Genomic DNA, 25,929 nt, shown 5'->3' on the forward strand with positions numbered 1-25,929 from the left:
AAATTTATTTAATTTAAAAAAAAATTTGTTTCAATTAAATAAATACTTTCTTAATTTCAAAGAAAGTTTTATTTAAAGTAAAAAAGTACGAAAACATTTTTTTGATCCTATATATCAAAGAAATACTTCTTTGATTCAAAAGAAACACTTCTTTGATTCAAAGAAACATTTTTCTGGGTGTGTTTATAATTTGTGCGAAACATTCTGTTAATTAAACAGATGAAATAATTAATATTCCATGCAAAAAAGGAGGTTTTTTTTTATTAACAAACCTCTATAATATATATATACATAATACATATTTTATTACTCCATGTTTGGAAGGAGTAAAAAATTTATTAAAGAAAATGCATCGCGTGCCGTTTGTATATATATATATATATATATACCTCTCAGACAAGTTCTAATTATATATATACGATTTGGATTGTAATAAATAATTATTAGAATCATCCGTGAAAGAGAAGCTATTTTTTTGGCGCAAATCTGTAAATTTTCAGTTTAAATTTTTACTGTCTTTATATGGTCAAATATATATATATATAGAATATAGATATATAGTTGAGATGTGTTTGCGAACAATTGTGACTGCTCCATTGATCGTTGTTTACATGAGACCATAAACAAGCTTTTATGTAATCGCCTCTGTGAGTACACTCTCATACATAATGTACTAACTGCCCTGGATGAACACAATAAGACACGTTGCAAACGTGACGTACATCGTCGTTTTTCTTTCTCTCTATATAGCGATTTGCCTCATGTTTCTTTATAATACACATGAAGCTGTTAAAATTAAACCGCACACATTGCATTAATTGAATCGTTTTATATTTCAAATATAACTGATAGCAGATGCGGTGTTCCTTATATGTATAGAATCAAAGATTTTTTTTAATACAAAAAAGGGAAAAAGTTTATGCAAAACGTAAAAACATAAAGTTTGTTTCAATTAATATGGAAGTTATTTTTTTTATGTCTTTCCCAATGCGACCTCCAATATGCAAACTGAGTGAATTGTGAATCACTGATGGTTAGAGGACGAAGTACTTGAGTATTCTCAAGCGAGTCTAATTCGAATATTAAAAGATTTATACAAATAATAACAATAGTAACTCGGACAGTGTTTTCTCCTTGTCAAATCGTTCCGTGCTGTGCGTACTCACCGATGCATGGAATATTGTACAACGAGGATGCCACGACACGCAATAGGGTCACAATATTTTTCAAAACGTATGTGTATATATATATATATACATCAAGTGGTGAAAGGACGAGCTATACACGTGAATACAATGCTGCGAGGAGATTCGAGCATAAACATGGATTATTTGTCGAGCGTTCTACTGACATCCGCTAAAAAACAGTCGAAAGAAATTCAAGGCGCACTACATGTATAAAAGAGGCAATAATATAAAAACGGGATAGTCGCGCAACGGATTTCACGAAAAGCACTAAGAGTTCTTGTGCACGGCCCTGAAAGTACTGCCCACCTGACGTCACGCACCTGTTCTCTGTCCGACTCGAGTCCTGAGAAACAACTCTGTGCCGACCCTTTGCCCATTATAAGACCATAGAGGTTTCCACGGCGATTTCATGCCACGAAATTCGCGCCTCATAAGACTGAGCTTCTTGTATCATTTTATATATATTCTCTTTGTATCTTTCATATATATAAAAGATATATGACTTTTGTTTTTCTAAGTTCTCGGTAAGAAGGGAATTTTTTCATTTCATTAAAAAGTATGGATTCAATTCCTAACAATTCCTTTGAATTTTTTGGTAGGGAAAAAATAAAATTTTGATGCCTCTCTGCGACAGATGTATACCTCAATTATTTTAGTAAAAATTGTTGTAAATCTTTACTTTTGAACAACGTCGCCTTTTCTTTGAGGATCCGATAAGAAGTTTTGGTATTAAGAAAAGTATATTAGAAAATTTCATAACTGCAAAAAGAAGTATCTTATTTGAAGATGTTTTGGTAGCGTTTTTAAAACATTAAGATGTCTTGAAAACGCTACCAAAACATCTTAAAATACTCTCTAAATCTGAATTAGTAAAAATGTTTACTAATTGAAATTAGTGACTCACTTTTTGCTTCTGAATTAGTAAAATTTTACTAATTCTAAAGCAAAAAGTGAGTCACTAATTTCAATTAGTAAACATTTTTGCTAATTCAGATTTAGAGAGTAAGATACTTCTTTTTTGCAGTGATTGCACCATTATATCAACTTAAGAATAAAATCCTTTTGAAATCTCTTTTTGTCCGCACATAACTTAATAATAGTTTTATTCCTTTGATAACTGTCAATAACTGGAGCCGTATATTGTATCAGTGGGTGAAATTGTAACTTTTTAAAAACCTTTTCTGAAAGCTGTAATAAATTCTTTAAATAGTAGATAAAAAATTACGCGATTTTGATGCTAGTATACCTAAATAGCTAAAAATCAATACCACCCACGTTTTGGAAATGTTGACATTTTTCTCTTTGTCGCTGAATTTCTTAGCCGGTATTCGTGACCATAGTCACGCCTGCATTTATATATATATACGTTCCTTCGTTTCTCCACCCTTCATCGTTTCTTTATCCTTTCTTTTTTGATTCTTCTTTCCCATCCCCCTCCACTGTTCTTCATCATCATCATCTTCTGCATCGTCTTCTTCTTCTTCTTCTTCTTGCCGTATTCTTCACAAGCAGGAATTAAGGCCCTTCCAACTACAAGAAAAATGCAGCTTTACGACAATACCAACGGTATCCAAACAATCCAACCTGATGTATATTTCATCTTCCAAAGCTGTATAGTCATTACACTCACCTCTTCCACACGCACGGGTGCGTTTGTTATACTCATCCTCGCTCCTATGATCCATAATCTTATCCGCACACAGCTTCCATTTGGATCTATATCGCGTTTCTCGCGCGCGAGCAAAAGAAAACAATTTTCGTTGAAGAAAAGAATCTTAATTCTGCACGGAATTTACAGTGACCCAGTTAGATGCGTGAGAAACCAATTTTGTCCACCGCTGTTCATGTTACTATATAACGGATTCCTTAGTTGCACCGCTGATTTTGGTGCAATGTTCTTATTTCTTTTTAGAAAGTTCAACTATATATTACATATAGTAATATTTTTTTAAATATTTTTTTAATCTTGTAAAATATTGTGGATAAATAATTTTATTTTATTATTGTCCTACAACAATGTTTCGATATCAAACATATTCTCTTAAATTTATTACTATTTAGTAAAAACAAACAAATTTTAAAGTATTATAACATAATCTATATATAAAAAACATTACTTGATTCAAATACTCGATTACTTGACTATTATCAAATAAACATTTACTTGAATCAAATAATTTTTATTTACATTAAATAAACTGTATTTGAATCAATAATTTCTATATTTAAAACAAATACCATTTAATTGACTCTAATAATAATTGATACAAATAAATATTTATTTGATAATACTCAAGTAATCGAGTATTTGAATCAAATAAATTTTTTTTTCTGTGTAACTTTTATGAAATTTGACTTTATTTATCTTACATTTTTCAACAAAAATTCCCTACAATTTTGAAAATCCTTACCAAAAAATGATAAATAAAAATTTTTTTTTTCAAAAATACATTCGGATTAGAAAAAATTAAATTAAATAATTTATTTCAATGCATATAAATTTGTCAAACTTTTTGTATTTAATGTAAAGAAAAATTCTCACGAACAGTAGTATTACGCAGCGTTTTAAAAAGACAAAAAAATAAAGAAGACAATTGGCACGCCAAGGTTTCTTGTATGGGAAACAATGGAATTCAAGTTTACCCAGCGTCACCTTAAAATCTTATGAAAGAAAATTATCAAAAAAAAAAATTCTTGTTGTATTATAGTTTTCTATTAAGGTCAAATGTGATAGCAGATTTCATATATTTAGATTTTCGAAACAACTTTCCTTAAATATGCAATTTTAAAAGTGCAAATTTTTTTTATTTTTAAGAATATTACATTCTTAATTTATATAAGTATAAAATATTCTAAAATAGGTGCCAAGTATGTATTCTAAATTTCAGAAATTTTTTTTAACCGCGATTATACAGGATCACAAAAACGCCATATTGGTTCGGCCATTTTGTATTTTCAAAATCTAACTAGATTCGTAATCAGCCACCCCAATAACCCCTCTGATGTCAAGTTTAAAATTTTTTTTTGAAATCAAAATCATTTTTGAGGTTAGAAAGAAATCCTTACGTGCAGATGAGCTGAATTGAATTTATTTGTGCTGTTATTTGAATCAAATTAATTTTTTTTTCAGCCTTATTAATCAACAAATAGAAAATATTTTCTAAATAAAAAACTAATTTTTCGTCAAACAGAAAAGTAACAAAAACAAACAAACTTGTATTTTAAAATGGAAAATATATATAAATACAAGTTAATGCACATCGGGATTCACTCTTTTAATTTAGTGAAAATATCACTGATCAATCTAAAATTCTCAGGAATTAATCTTGTTGCATTGGTCTGATCGCCGCTTTAAAGATAATACGTCGATATAGTGCCGCCAAGTTTGCAAGTGCAGTATATATACATACACACATTTGTTGATACATGGGTGGCAAATGTCTGTATGCAAGAGAGAGACTTGAAACGTCATCTCTGTTCGCTTGAAGCCACAACTTGTTCATGCAAGTCCATATGTCACAGAGTGATCGCGTCTTTTACGTAATTGTCAATTTTTTATCTATTAAATTTTTTTTTTGCAGTTACTAACGGTGAAATATATAAATATGCGGTATTTTATTGCAAATAAATATTCGCATGATTATATCGAGTTCTTTTAAATTAGTACTTCTGACACCTTTCTTCCATGAGGATATGTACTATATTTACTAATATTATATGTGAACGAGCAGAATAAATTATAGAAAACCAGGAGTTTCATCACGTCAGGATTTTTTCTAACCTCAAAAAACATGTCTAATTGAACAAGTAATTCAAAATTCTTGTGGGCTAGGGTTCTATAGTGGTTTTTGGGGCTGCTGATTACGAATTTGATCTCATATTTTCAAAATTATGAAGATGGCGGATGCAACATGGCGGACAAGTTTTTATAAAAAGTATTAGATTTTCATGAAACTCAGTATCTAAGGGTTTTTGGATTCGCTGATCACGAAGCCAATAAAAGATTTTAAAAATTCAAAATGTCGAATGCAATTTTTTTAATTTGTCCTCCATATTGCATCCGCCATTTTGAATTTTTAAAATCTGACATCGGATTCATAATTAGCGACCCCAAAAACCTCTAGATAGATTTTTTAAAAACTTGTCCACCATTTGCATCCGACATTTTGAATTTTGAAAATCTGAGATCAGATTCGTAATCAGCGCATCAAAATGCAATACATGAGTTAGAAAAGGATAAAAATGTGTAGGCATATCTGGCCACGATTGTACACTGTCAAAAGTATCAAAGTAATTTTACGTATCTGAATTTGAAAAAAGCGTAAAGAAACATAACCTACATGTTATTTTATAACCTAAAAGTAAAAATAATACAAGAACCTTGTAAATTTCAAAATCTAATCTAAATTAACCTAAAAGTTAGGTAAATTTAATTTTATAGGTTATGTTATTTTTTTTTTTACTTTTGCGTCGATTACTCGCGCATGCGTATAATAACCAACTAATTTTAATTAAACGAAACAAATTTGTGCATTGTATGACTCAAATTATTTGTAACTAAACAAATTAAATTTTTCTCTAAATGAAGGAACAAATAACAAATTAAAAAATGATTAAGAAAAAGAGTATAGATTCCTTCGTATTTGATCCAATTGTTACCAAGAATTCCAAGTAGTTTATAAAAAAAAAAAAATGTTTTTCAACCACCTGGGCAGGATGCGAAACGTCCGAATAAATATGTGTATTAGGGATCAAGGAAAAGACACGGCCACGAGGCGCGATACCCTCGTGCGCAGTCGCTTCAGACGGATACATGTGTACTGGCTCGCTTGTCGTTTGAATATTTATGCGCGACCTCTACGCGACAAGAGACCGCCGCATTCTGAAAAGACCGTGTTCTGATTTATACGATCGAATCGTCGGCAATTCTACACACATAATCAATGAGAACATTAGTTGCTTAGGCTACTCATCTCTTTCAACCTTTTTCTATATTTCTTTTTTTTCGTTTTTTTTTCTTTTCTTTCATTTTAATTTATGTCACTATGATGGGTACATTATTTACCGATTAGCGTGAACAGTAGCATTTTATTAATCCTCACTGGCGTTTGTTGTGCTATAAGATAATCAATTTTTTTGTTTTCATTCATCTCGTTTTACCGATAATTACTTTATTGGGTCACTTGCCCCAACTTCTCGTTTTTTTTTTCTTCTCTTTTGTTCACTTATTTTTCATCTTGTCGTGAAACAGGTTATTCTACTTTGTTACGTATCTAAAGATTGCAAGTTCCTTGTTTCGTAACAATATATTAATTTCACTGCATTCAATTCATTTTTTTTTTCTACAAAATGACAATTTTTTTTTCTCACTAAGGTAACTGTTAAGATATAGACTTAATTTCCTTTTTATTATACTTTAATGATTTTTCTATTCAACTTTTTTTTTTGTCATAAAAGATGTAAATCATTGATCGAATTCCAGAGATACCTATAGCTCGATTTTCTTTAGATTCTTTTACACTTATTTTACTAACACTTTATATATATATATACTTTCAAACGAGATTGGAAAGGAATTTCGAGTTAAATTGCAGAAGCAGAATTCCCTTATATATATATACGTTCTTTTATTATCTGATACGACGGAAGTTCAATTATATTTAGAAACTATAGATAAATATATGTGCACAGTAAACAATGCCAAATTCACAGTTAAACACACAGGTATGGAGAATCAAAATTTTTTCATTGCACATATGTCAACGATACGTTTGAATTCTAAATCAATTATATATACAGAATTTGTATATATTTATATGTATTTTTTTTTATTTATTCTGGAGATAATAATAATTTTTTAATTATACGCATGTACACTGGACGTTTAAATACTTATTACCTTGCACTATATTAGTCAATAATAATTTTAACGATAGCTAAACGTTTAATTTATTTTTGCGATAATGAATATAGTATATAATCTTAAACAAACACAATCGGCATTTCCAAAGTATACGCATTACGACTAATTATTTATAGTGTTTCCATATGAACAAGTTATTTTTCTGAATGTGAAATATTGAGTTTATTGAAAAAGGTAAATATATTATAAAATATATTATTTACTGTTTTTTAGCGAGTGACATAATATATTTTTTTTATTCTAAAAAAAAAATTATTTAGAAAATTTGTTACGATTCTTTTAAATTTTTCGGATTTTTTTTTTAAATGCAGATTTTTTCGAATTAATTTTAATACACGATAAGTTTCACTGGAATAGCGATATATGTTTCACTAAAACAGCGAAAGTTTTCGTTATTCTAGAGAAACATATAGCTGTTCCAGATAAAGATTTTTTTCCGTGTAAAAGGCGACTTTTTCGACTTATTTTACAAAATAAAATTAAAAACTATTTAATTCATTACATTTAAAACAAAATACCTATATGACAATTTTTTAAGTACAAACTGTAGCTATTTGAAAATTTAATTATTTTGTCAATTGAAATCTATAAAAAGTAGTGAAGTTAATTATTTTAATAATCTTAATGAAACTATTTAAAAATTCAATATTATTTATTGAATTATTGTCTGTATTTTGTAAAATATATTCAGCAATTAAATTTTACAAAAAAATTTCAATAAACTGGAAAGTTATCGATTTTTAAAATTATCCAAAATTCTTTGTTAAATTAATAAATTTCAATAATATTAATAAATTGTTCCAATTTAAATAATTTTTATCATATTCTCCTAATATGCAATTATTTAAAACATTTTTACTTAAAAATTCTTATATTTTCCATATAAAGTAAACAAGTTTTTGAAAAAATTTTTTTTACTAAATTTAAAAAGTAACTAAAATTTTTTTTACCACTTAAACTTGAAACTTTGACAAAATTCGGAATTCATAAATATAAATAATTTGCATAAATCACGCTGGAAAGTTTTTTTTTAAATAACTTTTATATTTTTTTTTATAAATCTATAAAATATTTAAGGAATTATCAAAATTTATTTTTAAAATCTAATAACAATGTATTAATAAAAAAAGATTAAATTAAATTTATTAAAATTTAAAAATCCACCTATTTTGACTTTTTTTTACACTGAAAAAAAATTATTTTATTCAAATATACTAGCTTATTGCATTATGATGTTTTTCTTGACTATTATCAAATAAATATTTACTTGAACCGAATAATTTTTATTTGCATTAAATAAACTGTATTTGAGTCAGTAATTTGTGTATTAAAAACAAATACCATTTAATTGATTTAAATAAAAATTATTTGATTCAAGTAAATATTTATTTGATAAAATTGTCAAAATAATAATTTGACTGAACATTATGTTTTTCGAAAAGAGTATAACATTCATCAAATAATTGAAATTAATTTCTATTATAATATGCGTTAAAAATATAATTGAAAATAATTTTTTAATTTGAGGTTATGTTTCCGTTACCATATTCACTATAAATGAAATATTTCTTTTATGAAGAAAGTATATAAGAAAATTTATTAAATTTGATTAAAATGTTGAAAAATTTCTATTACAATAAATCAATATCAATAACTAGCTTTCAACGTTTTTGGACTATTAGAAAATTAGTATCGGCTTACTATGTATTGTCGTTATAATGTCTCGTGAGTTTTTGGTTGCGGTGATTGCGGGACTGCGGCTAAACACGAAAAGCGAATAGCAGTAGGTATACATATAACCAGTATAGGTATATGGGATGTGCCGCGATCCGCCCACAGTGGTCCTTACAGTGTTTCTCAAATCAAATGTGTTTCTTTAAATTGCTTTTATGAGAAATTTAACATATTTAAATTAATGTTCAATAGTTTATTTGACACATTATAAAATATTTCCTAGAAATAATGCTTACTATTTAACTTTCAAATATAAAAAAGAAAAAAAAATGAGAAAAAGAATTCATTTGATTTTATGGTTTATTTGATTCATTATATATACGATATAAAAAGAAATATTATTTATTTGTATTTTCTTCTATGAAAACAACTTTATGTAAATAAAATTCAAAGTTGTAAAATTGTCATTTATTTCGCTTGTAAAAATGCATTTTTTTAAAAAAATATTGTAGAATTTTATTCTTTCAAATTATGTACGTTTCATATATATACATATGCGAAAGTTCAAATATAACCACTGTACACAGATATATGCAGCGACCCTCGCGATGCACACGCACAACCTGATTTTTGGCAAGAAGGCACCTCCCACTTCGTCATCAGTATATGAGTTTTAATGTGTTTTTCGATCCCGACTAAAAACCCATTAAAATCTCGACGCCGTGGTTAGAAGAACAAATGGGCAAGCCTCCGCCTGGAAAAAACATTTCTTTCCTTAACAAGCTGTTTTTATTCTTTCTTTATACGGTCGGCTTTTTTTTTTTATTTTCAAACTGTTGACAAATTGTGGAAAAATATTTCTTTTGCAAAATCTGATTTTTCGAAATAAAGAACACACACATTAGAGAACTTCAAAATGTATGATGGTATACTAAAAAATTAGTGATTAAAGGACATCGGAAAAAAGAAGATAGTTGACGAGAGGTTCGCACGACTAGGGAAGATTATTATACCCATAGTATATATAGCGATCATATATATATATATATACCTACTCGCAAACGCCCTACGTGTGTCTCGAGTTGACACGCAACCAACTTTTTTTTGAAACTAGCAACCATACAAAAGCTGCGGGCACCAGCCGGCAACGAAATAAGCAGACCGTTGCTATTTATTTGGTGCTTCAGGTTATGCTCTTTCTTCAGTGTCCTTCTGTGACTTTACATAAGTCGCCTATTGTCATATAACTATAGGTTTGTTTTTGGTTAATCGAATCAGATGACAAATTTATAATTCCATGTTTCTTTTATCAGTTATATAAAAATTGATATAATATCTATTCAGATTTTGTTGATTTCAATATACATATATATAATATCGACGTATGTATATCGCAAACAAGTTTTCTCTATCTCCAGCTCTAGTACATATATAAAATAAATAAATGGTGTTCGTGATCCAATGCTTCTAGTTGTCTTCCTCCCGACGGTTCACATACCGGGTGTTCACATCCGTGAAAACAGGCCTCGTAAATATGCATGTTTTATATACATGCATCAATATTGAGGCGCTCATCCGCATTTCTTATTCTATTACGATTGAAGAAACATGATATAGATCAGAGATCAGACTTATACTAGAATAATGTCACACTGTAAAAACGAGTGTCTTCCTTCAAATGTCCGTGTCACTTTTGAGACATTCTTTTTGTGTTCTTTTTTATTTTCGTAAATATGTATATATTTATATATGTATTTCAGAAAAAAAGTCATTTTTAGCATATATGAAATTGAACAAACGACATTGAAATTCAATATGAAATTTCGCTAATTTAGATTTAGAAAGCAGCTTCTTAAAAGCACACTCTAAAAAAAGTACTAAAATAGTACCGATTTTAGTTATTAAAATAGAAACAAATGACAATTTAGTAAAAGTCGGTAAATTAATACCTTAAGTTTTACAGTGAACTTTCAGTTATTGGGTAAAATATTCAAAATCAAATTTTGCTTTTTATTTGTCTTTTAAGGTTTTCAAACATTTTTGGGGCCATTCATAAATTACATAAGGAAATTAAACCCACTCCCCATGTATAGCCTTAAGTAGTTTATGAATGTTCCCCTTTTATCTCGTTTTCCAAAATTGTTAATTTTTAATTGTCTTTTCAATTTTTCTAAACATCCCTTGTCTTCCGAATCTCTGATATTGTCAGTATGATTGATTCTGAAAAACAAAATAATTATTATTAAAATATTTAATCAAAGAAGTTTTTTTTCCCGTAAAGAAATTTTAAGTATTTCTGTTAAAACATTGTATTTAATCAGCAGATTAATCATACTGCGTGGAATGCTTACAAAATAATAAGGTTAAGTAATTTATTTTCATAAGTAATTGATTTCTTAAAGAAATCCATAGGTTTCAAAAAGTGCGTACCGTCGTTATAAATCACCTCATGTTTCAAAGTGATCAAAATAATGAGAGCAAGGAATACAGATGTCTACTTTTGTAACGAGTTGGAGTAGGCTAATTATCGTGACTTACGCAGTATTGGTCTAATGAGACTGGCGTCACTTGAATCTATAATCGATTAGAACACCGTGATGTTTCTACATTTTGCCCGCATAGGTGTATATAAACTGAATTTGATTCGGTAAGGCAAAAAAAGAAAAACAGTATATATACATATTGCAGTAGTCCTGTTTGAATGACGAGTCAAGGTTATCGCACACCTTGAGGAGAGAAGGCGTTATAGAAAAAGCAAGAGAAATAAAAAAAAAAAAAGAAAGAAAAAAAAAACAAAAAAAAAATTCAAGATGAACAAGACGAAAAAGAAAGCGAGCAAAGAAAGAAAAGAAAAGGGGTGGGAAAAAAGGGAAAGAGGAAAGATCGGCCATCACGACTCACGGCGGATACTCAGTTTTATGGCTGACGCGCTGCACTGAGAACGAGAAGCTTCTGCCTTGACTTTGCGTTTTATTTAATGTTCTTTACCTGAAGGTACAGCTATAGCACTTGTTTTCAGCTGTTGCATGAAAATCCGCGACGCTTTACTACCAGCTGCATTCTAAGTTATGAGAAAACTTTATGAGCGCTCTTGGCAGTCTCTCTCTCTCTCTCTATGATGTATCCAAGATGCGCGTATTTTCCTTTATCTCTGAAGCGACTATTTTATCCTCTAGGATGCATTTAAGAATTCAAAAGTCATTTCTTTCCACATAGTTTGAAAATTTTTACTATCTAAAAAACACGGTTTTGACTAGAGTTCAAAAAATCTAAATTATTTTATTAAACTAAAGAAAGCTGTTACAAATTTTTATTATTCATCTAAATAGAATTCCTAAAAACCGTGTCAAAATGTCGTCCTATAGTGTCGAACCACTTGATTTGGTGGTCGTGCCTTTTTTCTTTCCCATTGGTCGAGGCGTGATACCCTATGTGTTTCTGTGAAATCAAGCGTGCGAACATTAGACTTACATGAAACGTAATTTTAATTTATATATATTTGAAAAAAATGCCAGTTTATTTTCGGAGAAAATATAAAAAAGTAATATTTAATTAATGTATCAGAAGAAGCAAAGAATAGTTAGGCAAGTTTTTTGAAAGATAGTAAAACTATTTAGAGCATGAGGTTACGGACCTACCCTTCCGGAGAACAGACGATGAGCGGTACAAGGGCATTGATGCGTATACAAAAAGCGCGCGCATGACGGCCATAACTCAACAGTCAGCAGACATTGGGGAAATATTCAAATGTACCTACTATACGCTAGCCATTGTTATTCTACCGTGAAAACGGCTACCGTTGTTACTGTTCATTAGCGTAATTTGTTCTATTAACCGTTTACCAGCAGCGTTTACGGGATTTTTTATTAGAGGGATGAATTAAAAGACTTGTTTTACAATATATAAATACAATGGTATTTTTTTTTTGAATAGATTAACTGTTTCTATATTCAATAATCGTTACAGAAGATATAATCAATAAATCTTGATTGAGTCATTTGAATCGAATGCTTATTATGTAGACAAATCATTATCTTAAGAGTAGTGCGCGCGGGTTAGTTTAATTTGCCTTTAAACTGAATTTTTCATTAGAATTGGTAAAGTACATTTATCTCATTATGTTCAAAAACTAGTTGCAGTTGATCAATGTCTAATACAAGATGTGCACTATCTTTGCGTCGTCGTCGTTAAAATTGTATTCAACAGGTGACTCAATGAATAAGATTAATGTATAAACATGTTAAATGATCGGCCAACACAACTCGTTACACTCTTAAGGCTATGTTAAGTCATTTTACACCGAACTAAGAAAAACTTGTATAGTCGCTTAGTGAGTTGCTAATCGTATACTTTTTTCAAATTCTTCTCTTAATGCAATCTTGATGAATACAAATGAATTGTGATTAATAAAACAGTTTAATGTATAATACAATATTTTATAAATATATAATCACAATATTAGAGATTATATAGTTATTTAATTTTATGGAAAGAATTGTGTCCTAATCCGTTCGTGAATACTCGTACGTCATCGACATATGACCTATTTCTCATGGTGTTGAATATACATTTATTTATACATATATACAAAAAGGGTGTACTTGAAATTTCTTATCTCATTGAAACTTGTTTCAATAGTATCTACCAGTGGCAGATCGCAATTGAAATAAAGACGCGGAGACTTTGAAATTTCTTTTCTGACCTTTGTTTTATGCTTCAAAGAATTCTATTCATTTGAATAGGATAACATTGATAAATAAATAATTATATCAATATTGCATAAGGTGTATTTTTATATGTAGATTTAATATATATATATATAATAGACATACGCAAATCATATTTAAAGGCGAGAAGTAGTTAGCAGCCTATACGTATATATATACATATATATATATAAGTATATTATATGCACACTCAGCGCATCGCAGTTAGGCGCACAGTGATCTACCATCTTTTTGCGTTACATAACATCACCTTGCCGCTAAACACAAAACAATGGTCTCACGTGAGACAGCGTGAGGTACTGTATAGATACGCAATCTTGCCGGTAGGTAACTCTGGAAGCACCGCACCGAATACGGGACTTCTCGCGAGTATACTTTGATTAATGTAGTTAGCTGATGGCGCTTCGCGTGCGATTCGCTTAGAAACTCTATTTACTTAAATAAAATGCGTAATTTCATCAAACTTAACCTAGAAAATAATTGACTACATGCATCTGATTTTACATATGGGTTTTTATCCAAATGAGTTAATTTACATCGCGTTAAGTTGCCGTCATCTTTTAAAATATTATTTTATTTTTTAAAAACTTTCGAGATTTATTAATGTTTCTTTGAAATATGATATGACTTGTCCGGAAATGTTAAATTTCATTACAACTTCATCTACACGAACTTTTTGTTATATTAGTTCGGTAAAGTATTTTTTTCCGTTACTTTTTATTTGTCATTTAAGGTTTTTAAATATTTTTGGGGCCATTCATAAATTACATATACGGCTTTTTTTGGGAAATTTAACCCTCTCCCCATGTAGCCTTAAGTAATTTATGAATTTTCTGCTTTCAAAAATTGTTAATTTTTAATTGTCTTTTCAATTTTTCTAAACATCCTTGTCTTCCGAATCCGCTCTGATATTTGCAGGAGGTCTGTGAATAATTCTGAAAAACAAAATAATTATTATTAAAATATTAAAAGTAAAACTGTTTCTTTCGGTAAATATATAATTTATTCAAATTTTGTAACTATATACATATTCTCTAAGTGTGGTTCAAGGTATGGAGCTATTGATTTTCAGAGATTATTTTGATTGATTATTGTCTTTTCTATACGTATTAGGAAAAAAAAAACTTTTGAACAATGTGAATAATCAACATTAAGTGGAGGTCGCTCGCACGCACTAAGCAGTTTGTTCGAGTGATGTGTAGTTCTTGCAGACATTGTCTTGCACGCGTGTTCGTAGACAAGAAAAGATTGGCAAAGCGATAAATCTGTGAGGAAAGCATGTTCCGTAACTATCTGATCTTGTGGTCTGCTTTTCGAGTATACACATATAAACTCGCTACAATCTCTCTCTCTCTCTCTTTCTCTTTGCCCTCTAAAACCAAATGCAAATATTATTTGGATGTACACATTGTGCACATATGCAGACATAAGCGCGCACATAATACAGTATAAAGGAGAACGACATTTTCCAGAAGAACGAGCGGCGCACGAACCTTCCCGAGTAAAAGCGTGAAATTACTGACAACCGGGATAAAATTACCCGACTCTTCCTTTAGATTTCGAGTCTTCTTATGGTATTTTCGAAAATTGCACGCGCCCAAGGATATAGTTAAAATAGTAAAGAAGTTTACGATTCTTTAATTAGGGTCATCATTGACGGTTTCCATTTGACATTTTGTAGTAATTCTAGAATGTTTTTAAAGTATATTTAACACTTGAGATAAATTAATTTATTATCGATTAAGTTAAGTGACAAGACACTTGATTGTAAATGGCACGACACTGAATAATTCAACTTGCGAAGGGTAAAAGAGTGGATGGTAGATAGACAAGGTTCTTTCTGTCTCTATCAGTTAGCGAGTATCCTTGTTAGTAACTATAAATGGTATGAAGCTCCCAGGTCCTCGATTCCCGTAAAAGTCCAGAAATGCTCTTGTCCGTTCGCTTTTCTGCAAAAGGTGTTTACCGCTTCCACGAATAGAAAGGTCGATCGATGCGGGTCTTACATCTTAATTCAAACTATCTGCAATATTTAGTATTTGCGATTAAAAATACTGAAACCGACTTTATGTATATACTACAAATGTATATAAAAAAACACGACTTGACACGTCTGTTGCTCTATATACCAGCTGCAATTCAAATCGCTCGAGCGAAACCTGTGTTCAATATAATGACCATAGTGGATGGCCAACGCCAACTTTTCCATGGGAACCATACTTTGCGACTATAATAAATAGAACAGACATTTGAAAATGGTAGTCCAAAGCAAACTAGTGATTTGTGGTTCGAACCGCTCAGCACTTCCGAGCTGCATCGCTGTAATTGCAGGAAGTTAGAATCCCTCCACCTCGGTCTGCTCTTGACGCCCTCTATTGTCCTGTAGGTCAACCCAATTATACTAAAAATTCTTCAATTGAATTCCATTGGAGATAAATGTTTTGATATTATGTCAAGAAACAATGTTACATTTGTTGTAATCAGTACAATAGTTATAGGTTGTACAAAAGAATGCATATATAGTTAACTTTACACCCTTTCTCTAAGTAAAGTTAATTCACTCTCAAGGAAAACGACGACGTCAACGTCGACGTGGTATGAATACGTGACCATGGTTTAGTGGGACGCTGACCACGGTGTAGAAACGACCCAGGGGACGAGGATCTACACCTCGATGAGCACAGCAAGACATTCTCCAAGCCCCTTGCCGCCCCATATCCCCCCTGTTAGACTCTTCCCTCCGCTTCGTCCGTTACCAAGAAGAAGACTCCTCTCTCAATCCTTTTCTCTGTCGTGCCTCCTGCTTAACGTACTCGATCCTCAAGCACATCACCACGACTGTCCGGTAAACCGTGGTGCGAATCGCTCACCGTGACGAAGGTATCCACCTACGACGGGGACTGACTACTCTGAACTATGCGTGGAAACTTGCTCGCCGACATGGGAATCGACCAGGCCCACGGGTCCTCGATGCCATTAATTACAGGCAGAGAAAGAACGTCTCTTCCCTGATGCTAAAGTAGACAATGTAAGTTTTAAGTGCTTACATTCACGCGACACGAAGACAATCTCATATCTATATACATTCAAATTTCAAAATTATTTTAGATATTTACGAGTTTTAATTTTTTTTTCAATCCACCTGAATTTACATTAAAACGACAGTATATTGTATTTTATTCGCGGAGAAAAAAAGTTAGCTATCTCAATATTAGCTGCCTTAGTTAACACCAATTGCTATTATATTGTCAATTACACAGAAAATTAAAAGGCATTAAAATAAGAAGCGTTGCAGCTTATTTTAATGCCTTTTAATTTTCTGTGTATTGTTAGCTGTAGGTTATAATTAGTTTTCAATATTCAGCATATTTTTAAAAAGTCTACTCAAATTACAAGGGGAGTTTAGAAAACTTGAAAAGACAATTAAAAATTAACAATTTTGGAAGACAGTATAGAAAGGGTTAAAATTTTCCAAAAAAAAGTCTTATGTAATTCATTATGAATGGACCCAATAATATTTGAAAACCTTAAAAGACTAATAAAAAGCAACGGAAAAAAATGCTTTACCGAACTAATATATAACAAAAAGCTTGTGTAGTAGCTGTAATGAAATTTTATTTAAAATAAATAAAATAGGTATTAATAATAATAATGAAGAATAATTAAATAAAGTGGAGTTTTAAATTATTATTTTTAACTTTGACAATTTTTTATTTAATTATTTTATGCATTTTGGATTCGGTAAAATTCATTGATGTACAATTTAACAAAATTAAATTAATTTAAATTTATAAAATTAGATTCAATTTGACTATGTAAAGTTTAAATTTTTTTTGGTAAGGTACAATATTCTTAAATATAAAACTTAACGTCATCAATTTCTTTCTTGTTAGGTAGATTTCAAAAATATTAATTTTTCATTTATTAAATAAATTTATGTAGGGTTTAACTGTAAATTTAAAAAAAAATTGTATTTTAATTGTATTTAAAATTGAAATACAGAATTTTTAATAATGTACAGTTTACCGTGTAGGGTTTTTACAGTGTAGAGTTTAAATATATGTAATATTGCAACCGCCATATTAAATTCAACCAAATAAATTTTTTTTATTGCAAAAGTTTTACCGAAATTATTTTTCCATATATTTGATAATTTATATAAATAATTCTATGATAGAACCCATTGTATTTTTGCGTTCATTATTTGTATTCCAATACAAAAACTTGAGATGACAATACTTTGGTTCGAGTTAAATATATTATATATGAGTATACATATATGATAAACAAAAAGATTAAAAAAAAAAAAAATAGTGAAAGAAAACCGGCAAATATTACACGGTTATAGGCGATGATGTAACGGAACGTTATGAATATGTAGAAAAATAACAAATGCTGGTATTGATATACAAAAGGACAGAGTCGGGATGTACCACGCGTTGTTCCGCTTGTCACGGTGTCATCACGTTGGCACCGTTTCTGTGCACACTACGTGCAGAAACTATTAAAACATTCCGTTTTCGATTTTTAGTGAGCTTTCGTCTATTTTGCAGTTTGGTGTATATATTCATCATATATGGTAAACAATATATGTAAAACTTATTGCGTCGGTATTATGTTACACAATATTATTTTCATAATTAATTTATAAACTAAGAATATTTTTTGGAGATAAAGTTGATTTTAGAAATTGTTTGATACAAAATTCTTGTCTGGTGGTGAAAGCGTCTGATGAACGCGAGATTCTCATTAATCGTAAGCTTTTTGCACCTTATTTGACATGGAAGCGCGCTTCGTTGGGCCATTGCCACTGAATCTCCCTATCTTTATCACCCTCATTTCTTTTTGTCTCTTTCCACTTGGCTCTCCCTTCTTTTGAACGAACCGACAGTCCAAACTGATGCTATGGTTGAAAACAAAAAATGTAGCAATAAATAACGAAGCGAGAGCGGCGGCTGTACAAGGGCGGCAGGTAGCATTGCTGGGGAATTTCGTTGTTGTTAAGGTGGCACTGCGCATCACCGATGTTAGACAGGAAGAGGAAACCACTGAAGCAATGTGTTTATATAAAGGTGATAGAAGCACAAAACTGGAAAGGACCCAAGGGTGTCACTATTCTAATCACTATCATAAATCTTCATTCAAAATTTGAAAGTTTTTTAATTTTTTGGAGCATTGATAAAAATTGTATAAATTATGCAAAATTACAAGGTTATAGAAAGAGTTTTTGGCGAAATAATGGATGATGCGTTTTTGGAAGGCATTTGGCAGGCGGACCCCACACGAGGAAACGTCGAGCAAGGCGCCAGCTAATTCGATTTGCTCAGTTGCCGCGCGTCCCTTTTAACCCATAAGCTGGTTCGCCCACTTCTCTAGCCCTAAAAACGTCAACACACTCGGCGGGAGGGCGTTCTCTTGCTGATTATTGCCGCTCGCGAACAGAACCCCCGCGAACACCGAGTTCAACCTGATGACGGATTAGTTTGTTACTGCCTTCGGCACGGGGTCTCGTTTCCACAGGTAGTGTATATATACATATATATATATATATATGTGTAGAGGGAATCTTTGATACACACAATCTGTGGACAGATTGGATTATTCATTGGTCCCCAGGGGTTCCTGAACGGGACTAACTAGAGATAATAACTTGATATGACTACATCTTTGATACCGCAATTAAGTCCTATATACATTGATTTTCTTCTGCATTGCAAAACTGTAGGGTAAAACCAAAGGTAGATGGATATTTTTTTTCGTGAAAATAAAATGAAATCGATTCCTGTATTATTGTTAATTGATAACTAAACATTAAACTCTTAACTATCAAATCAAATATCAAATTATAAAGAATCGTAAAATTAATATTTTTACAACACTTAAAATTACCTTTGGCTCCATCGCTTCATCTCAGTTGATTTAAAATGATTTATCGAACTTTTTCTAATTTTTGAAAATTTTTATTCTGTACAATTGCCAAAAATTACACTACAGTGGAGATGTAAATGTTTTACTTCGAAAGAATTATAAAAATTTTTATAAAAATGTTTTCTTTTGAGTAATCAACCCACAATGTTTATCGGTTATTTAACTATCGCACTTATATAATTGCACCCACTGAACGTCGTCTATCCACCTAACACCTAAAAGCCTCAATTAAGGACCTGTTCTGTTTAGATTATGCAAAAAGCATTTAGTTGTCGGCCAAAGACAAATTGAATGTTATTTTTTTAACTTTAAACAGAAAATGGCAGTTTTCACACTTTAAATGTATAATAATAATATAGCAATATATTTGAAAAATAAATATTTGTTTATAGAGATTTTAGATCTGTATTCTATAAGAAGTTAGTTTAATATTCTTTTCTTGTGTAGTAAACTAGAGAAGTTTATTTTAATCCAAATATGTAATCGGTTATAACTAATTTATAGTAAATTTGTTTTTATTTACTATATGTTTAATTCCAAGTCGTTTACCGCAACAATTGTTATCAATATGTTTTAATCTCAAAAGGCCTGACTGAAATGAGAACTTTTCTTTCTGTAAGAAATTTTAAGAAAGAAATTTTCTAAATGTAATGTATATAATTTGAAGTAAAATAATTAGTGTTGTATGTTAAAACTATTCTATAAAAAAACAATTGTATACAAGAAAATAAAAATAATATCCCTCACTTATACTTATCGTTACGTCATGTAAAAATTTATGACTCGACTTAATCTCATCAACCGCATATCACTTTTTCGCTTTGGAGTGAACTTACGTGTAATTGCATATAATCGTTCACCACCGATCTTAATTGACAGGAAAGCAATGGCTTTAAAACAGTCGCAGTTTTGTTGATAGTGTATGGTTTTAGGCCCAAGTCGATATCGATAATACATATATTGTATATAAACGCTATTTTTATTTGACAACTCACAATTTAGTCACTTTCAAAACGGAGGGGGGTTTAAATAAAAATATTAAAAAAAATATTATAGATTTTTCTTAATCTTATTTTATAGACAAGATTTCATGTTTATATTAAAATATTTTCTGATTAAAGCAACCCAACTTTTTCTCTAATACAAAACCATCACTTAAAGCGATTTTATGCTCATTATATATGCATCAGCAGCGGTGCGATCGACATCAGTGCTTGTAGTACCAAATTTGCCTGAAGCTAATGCTTGAAAAGCAAATTTTTCAGAAGCGTTGTTGCCTGTATATTCTTCACAGTCTTTTCGTGGAATCAGAGTGTGTAATTTTTCTAAAACAGAAGGGGCAATTTGTATTTGTGGTAGAAAATACATATACATATATATAAAAATTTATATATAATGTTTTGGTAGCGTATGTATATGAGTAAGAAAAACGTAATTCTGCTCAAGAGACGCGCAGCTTATATATATATATATATGTTATATATTTTGCAGTCAACCACCTTCCTGAAGAGATGACCACGTGTTCGTTTCGTAGCACACTTATTGGCTTCTTTATATTTATATATTCCATTTCGAGACATCATACTAAACTTTTCTTATATACATTAGTATGCATTTTCAACAAGTTTTTGCTCCCTTATTCTCTTCTTTTTCTCATATATTGTATGCGCCCTTCTTTCTTCTCTTCAGTCTCAATAAAATAGAGACAATATGATATTCGTCTCGAAATATATAGTGGACAGGTGTTGAAACTTGTAAATTAGATAACTTTTTAAACGAAAATAAAAATTTCTTCACACAAAAAAGCTTATTTTTGAAGTCTACTAACTTTTTATTTATTTCAAAAAAAAATTTTATTTTATTGTTTTTGCATACGAAAGATTCTTTTATTTAGTCATTTTTATTTAATTTTGTATTATAAAACATGTCTTTTTGGATAAAATTGAAAAAAAATTTTATAAAAAGTTTAATAGAAAAGATGGAAACTTGTCTTGTTTCTAAACATGTGTTGTGCAAGTAAAGCCAAGTAGTACAATTCTTTTGAGGTTAGACGAACCCGCAATGCGGTTTTATAATGGACTCTTTTTGACGTGAATATATTCCATCCATAAACTCTTTTCGCTCTGTTTCGCGCTATACTATATTTGTGTACCCTTTTTTTCATCCCTTCGAGTATTTTTTTAAATTTTTTCTTTATATGCTCAGTATGCGGCAAATATGTTTTAATTACATTATTATCAATTCCAAAAAAGTATATAATACAAAAGTCCTAATCGATTTTACATAAATTTATAAAAAAAAATAATCACAGGAAAAAATTGGATTCATTTAAAAAAATTTTTTTGTATGAGGAGTATATAAAAGTAACCATATGGAAAATGAACTTTCTGATTCAGAATTGTTTTATTCAATGTTTATTTGAAAAAAAGGTTTAAAACAAATAAATATTTATGCTTTAAACAAATTTTGTATATAGCATCGATTCTCTGAGTCAGAATCGTCATTACACAGTATAATTAAATACCAAAGATATTCTCTCATCGGAAACCCATCTTCGTTATAATCAGTGTCTTCCGATCAGCGATAATTGACTGAACAAGATTTTTTTTTTAATCAAAGCGCATTCTTTCATTCTTTTGTATCGTATACATTTTTTTTTTACTGACATTGTTACGTAAGATTATATGACGACGTAGATATATACACACACACTCATCACTGATTATATAGATAAATATGGCATAGTGGGAAAAATAATATGTTTTGATATATACAATGTATGTATATGTATATATATGTACACTAATCCAACCTTGTACTTTCATCTAATATAAAAATTGAGAAAAAAAATTTAATCACATTTTTTTTTTGCTCATATTTGATTGATGTGTTATAACTAATGAAAGAATAATTTTGTGTTTTCCAGGTGAAAATATGGTTTCAAAATAGAAGAAGTAAATATAAAAAGATGATGAAAGCGGCACAGCAAGGTGGAGGTGGCGGCGGCGGTGGTCAACATGGAAATATCTTGGCCGGTGGTACGACGTTGCCTGGAGGACCATCTCCTCAACCTGGTCAACCAGGAGGTCTCATGCAAGGAGGTAATTTCAACAAGTTTTATTAACTCTATATTCTAATCGGTAATGTATTAAATTTTTTAGTTTCGAAATTTTAACCCCTTCGTAGTCGAGGCCAAAATCTCATAAGTGGGCCCAAAATGTCAGTAAATTTTTGTATAACCAAAATTTGTGCAAATGTGTACACTATGGTATTTAAGGTCGCTGATTACGATTCCAAAGTCAGATTTCAAAAATTCAAAATGGCGTTACCAATGTGGCAGATAATTTTTTCAAAATTTAAAAATTAATTAAAATTACTTGAAATCTGTTACTCAGGGGTTTTGAACGTCGCTGATGTTTACGATATTCAAGTCAGATTTTGAAAATTCAAAATAGCATAGTATGGGTGTGATTATTATTGTATCCATTTTGAATTTTGAAATATTGTAATTCTGACATCAAATTCGGAATCAGCGACCCCAAAAACCCCCGAGTAACGAGTTTCAAGCGAATATGGTCAATTTTCAAACTTTTTGGTCGCCATATTGGATCCGCCAATTTGAATTTTGTAAATCTGACATCAAATTCGGAAGCAGCGACCCCAAAAACCCCCGAGTAACAAATTTTAGGCCAATTCCGTCTTATTATTGGACTCAAAATTTATGTGCGTGTATACACGTCATCGACACCCAAGGGGTTAAGCGACTTATTTTTATATTTTTTATTCTGACATTTATTATTTTGAGGTTAGAATAAAGGCCAACGTTAAATAGTTTTACGAAAGGATTAATTGCCATTGGTCCCACTCGATATTTCTCATAATTCTCGTCAACTACCGCACCCTGATCTAGTAAAAATTTAGTAACTTTATAGTAACTTTAAATTTTAATAATAGTCACTAAATTTTTACTAGAGCAGGGTGCGGTAGTTGACGAAAATTATGCCAAATATTAAATATCAATATGTCAACCAACCAAAATCGTTTGCGAACGTGAAGCATAAATTAGAAAACGACAGAGATACATTTGTGTCTTTTTCAATCTCATCTCGTTCGCAAATCGATTATTGTGGATTGGCCTTAAAATTATGCAAATGGCGAACACAGGGTTGGGCGTCAAAGTTTATCTAGATCTTATAACTTATACACCCAATTGCATAAATGCTGCGTCCTTCCGATTTGACGGCATTTTGAAAAGTCGTGACACTTCTATAATAATTTTATTAGTTTATAGCGTATATGTTGTAATTATGTATATAAATCATATGCCATAAACTAATAAAATTATTATAGAAGTGTTACGTTTTTTAAAAATGCAGTCAAACCGGAAGGTCAACATTTATGCAATTGGGTGTAACTAGTTACTAGATCTCGTACGATTAAATTAGGGTGAAATCACACTGGTCGAAGTTGCCATTCGCCATTTGTAATAATTCACGGTCAACTACCGCACCCTGCTCTAGTGAAAATGTAGTGATTCTAGTTAAAATTTAAAGTTACTAAATAGTTACTAAATACTAGAGCAGGGTGCGGTAGTTTACCAAGAATTAAAACAAATGGCGAATTGCTAGCAAACAGAATATATTAAGTCGAAGACAAAACATAGAAAACTAGTTTTGAATCTATTAAAACTAAAGAAATACTAATTTTTTATTCAAAATAAGAAATTAGTTCTCACTAGATGTAAGACTTATTTTTTTTTTTTTATAAAATTGTAATAATTTGGTATATTTGTTGTTTCAGGAGGCGGCAGTTCTGTGTCGGGAAGCCCAACAACGGGGTATCTCGGTGGCATGGGCGGCGGCGGTGGGGGTCACACCCCCGGTAGTTCGAGTCCTGGAAGCGACATGTCGCCTCAGCACAACGAAAGTCCTCCTGCTCCCTCCTGGCCAGGAGAAATGAAGCACCATCCGCACCCTCATGCACCGCCTCACACCCATCACCATCCTCATACGCCCGGTCATCATCCACCACCCCCGCCGCCACCACCACATCACGCGGGCTACATGCCGCAGTACTCTTGGTACCAGGCGGATCCTAATCCAGGATTACTCACGTAAGTACTTCATTTGAGGTTAACATACTTAATAGACACTTTTATTAAGCGCGTGCAATTCATTTACCAATTCAAATTAAACTAAAGCCACAAATCTATATTTTTTTTTACATTTCATCAATAATTTTACGATTATTTAAGAATTTAAAATTCATATTTTTTATGACACATTATTTGTTAGGCTGCTTTCAGAATATAGTTAAAGGTGCAATATTTTTGCGAAAGGCATAAGGGAAACTAAAGTATGCGTTAGAAAAGAACGGAGATATATTTGTGTCTTTTTCTATCTCGTTCACAAAGCAATTATACATTGGCCCTGAATCGAATCGTCATGAAGACGATGCGCGCGCATCTATTGCCTACTGTCGACAAAAAATTTATTTAAATTACGATTCTCTATTTTATTTTCATTATAAAATCAATTTTTACCAATGAAAATAATTTCAATTTAAAATTTTTACTGTATAAATTTTTTAATGTAAATTTTAACATTGACCTCCAATTGAGTGTTATAGAATTTTTTAAAATGTAATTTACAGGATTTTTTCAGTTTCAAAAATTAAATATTAAAAGTTTTAGAGTTATTTAATACTAGAATACTGTTTTACTGTCATTTTGAGATAATAAATAAAAGTTTAGAGTAACAAAAATTCTTTACATAATTTTTATTATCAATTTATATTTTTGGATAGAAATTTGACAAAAGAAATTTTTTTTATAATTTTAATAATATTAATAACAAGCTGAAATTTTAGGAATAGTAGAACACGTGAAATAAATAAATAATATTTTTTCTCGACAGTTGGCAATGGATGCGCGCGCATTATCTCATTGTAAAAAATTGCCTTCAAGACGATTCTATACAGATATTGTGGAATCAGCTTTACAGTAGGTTAGGTTAGTTTCCATTGTTCCCACTCGACATTTGTCATAATTTAACTACCGCATCCTGCTCTAGTGAAAATTTAGTGATTTTATTGTTAAAACTAAAGTTACTAAATTTTCATTAGAACAGGGTGCGGCAGTTGACGAGAAATATGACAAATGGCGAGTGGGGATAAAAGAAGAAAACTGTAAAGGTGCTTTTATACCTCCAGTATTTTGGTCAGGCAATTGGCTGGATTGAATTTTCACGGAAAATCACTGGAGGTTTTATATATAAAAGCACCTTTATACTATTTTCACGGATAAACATTAGAAAGTGCCTAAAGACAAAATAATAATATTCAATAAGACAAATGAAATTCAGCATCTTTGATCTTATTTTAATTAATTGACTATATGGACCATTTAATAAAAGATTTAAAGGAACATTTATTTTTAAGGTTATGTTTGTTACTCTCGACTGACGCTTAAAAAATTTAATGTGGTTCAATT

At 30.6% G+C, this 25,929-nt stretch overlaps 1 protein-coding gene across 4 annotated transcripts in view; it reads left to right on the forward strand.

The window, feature by feature from the left end:
- LOC127279847 (homeotic protein distal-less) overlaps nucleotides 1-25,929 on the forward strand; it is an 88,992-nt gene that overhangs the window by 58,872 nt on the left and 4,191 nt on the right. For all 4 annotated transcript variants that reach the window (XM_051302476.1, XM_051302472.1, XM_051302475.1 and 1 more), the window contains exons 3-4: nucleotides 22,366-22,540; nucleotides 24,240-24,552. In XM_051302476.1, the coding sequence (XP_051158433.1) occupies nucleotides 22,366-22,540; nucleotides 24,240-24,552 (488 nt within the window). The remainder of the gene's footprint in view (nucleotides 1-22,365; nucleotides 22,541-24,239; nucleotides 24,553-25,929) is intronic.

The sequence above is a fragment of the Leptopilina boulardi genome, unplaced genomic scaffold (assembly GCF_019393585.1).
Source record: "Leptopilina boulardi isolate dan_hultmark-lab unplaced genomic scaffold, ZJU_Lbou_2.1 LbouV2_223, whole genome shotgun sequence".
NCBI classification, from domain to species: Eukaryota; Metazoa; Arthropoda; class Insecta; order Hymenoptera; family Figitidae; genus Leptopilina; species Leptopilina boulardi.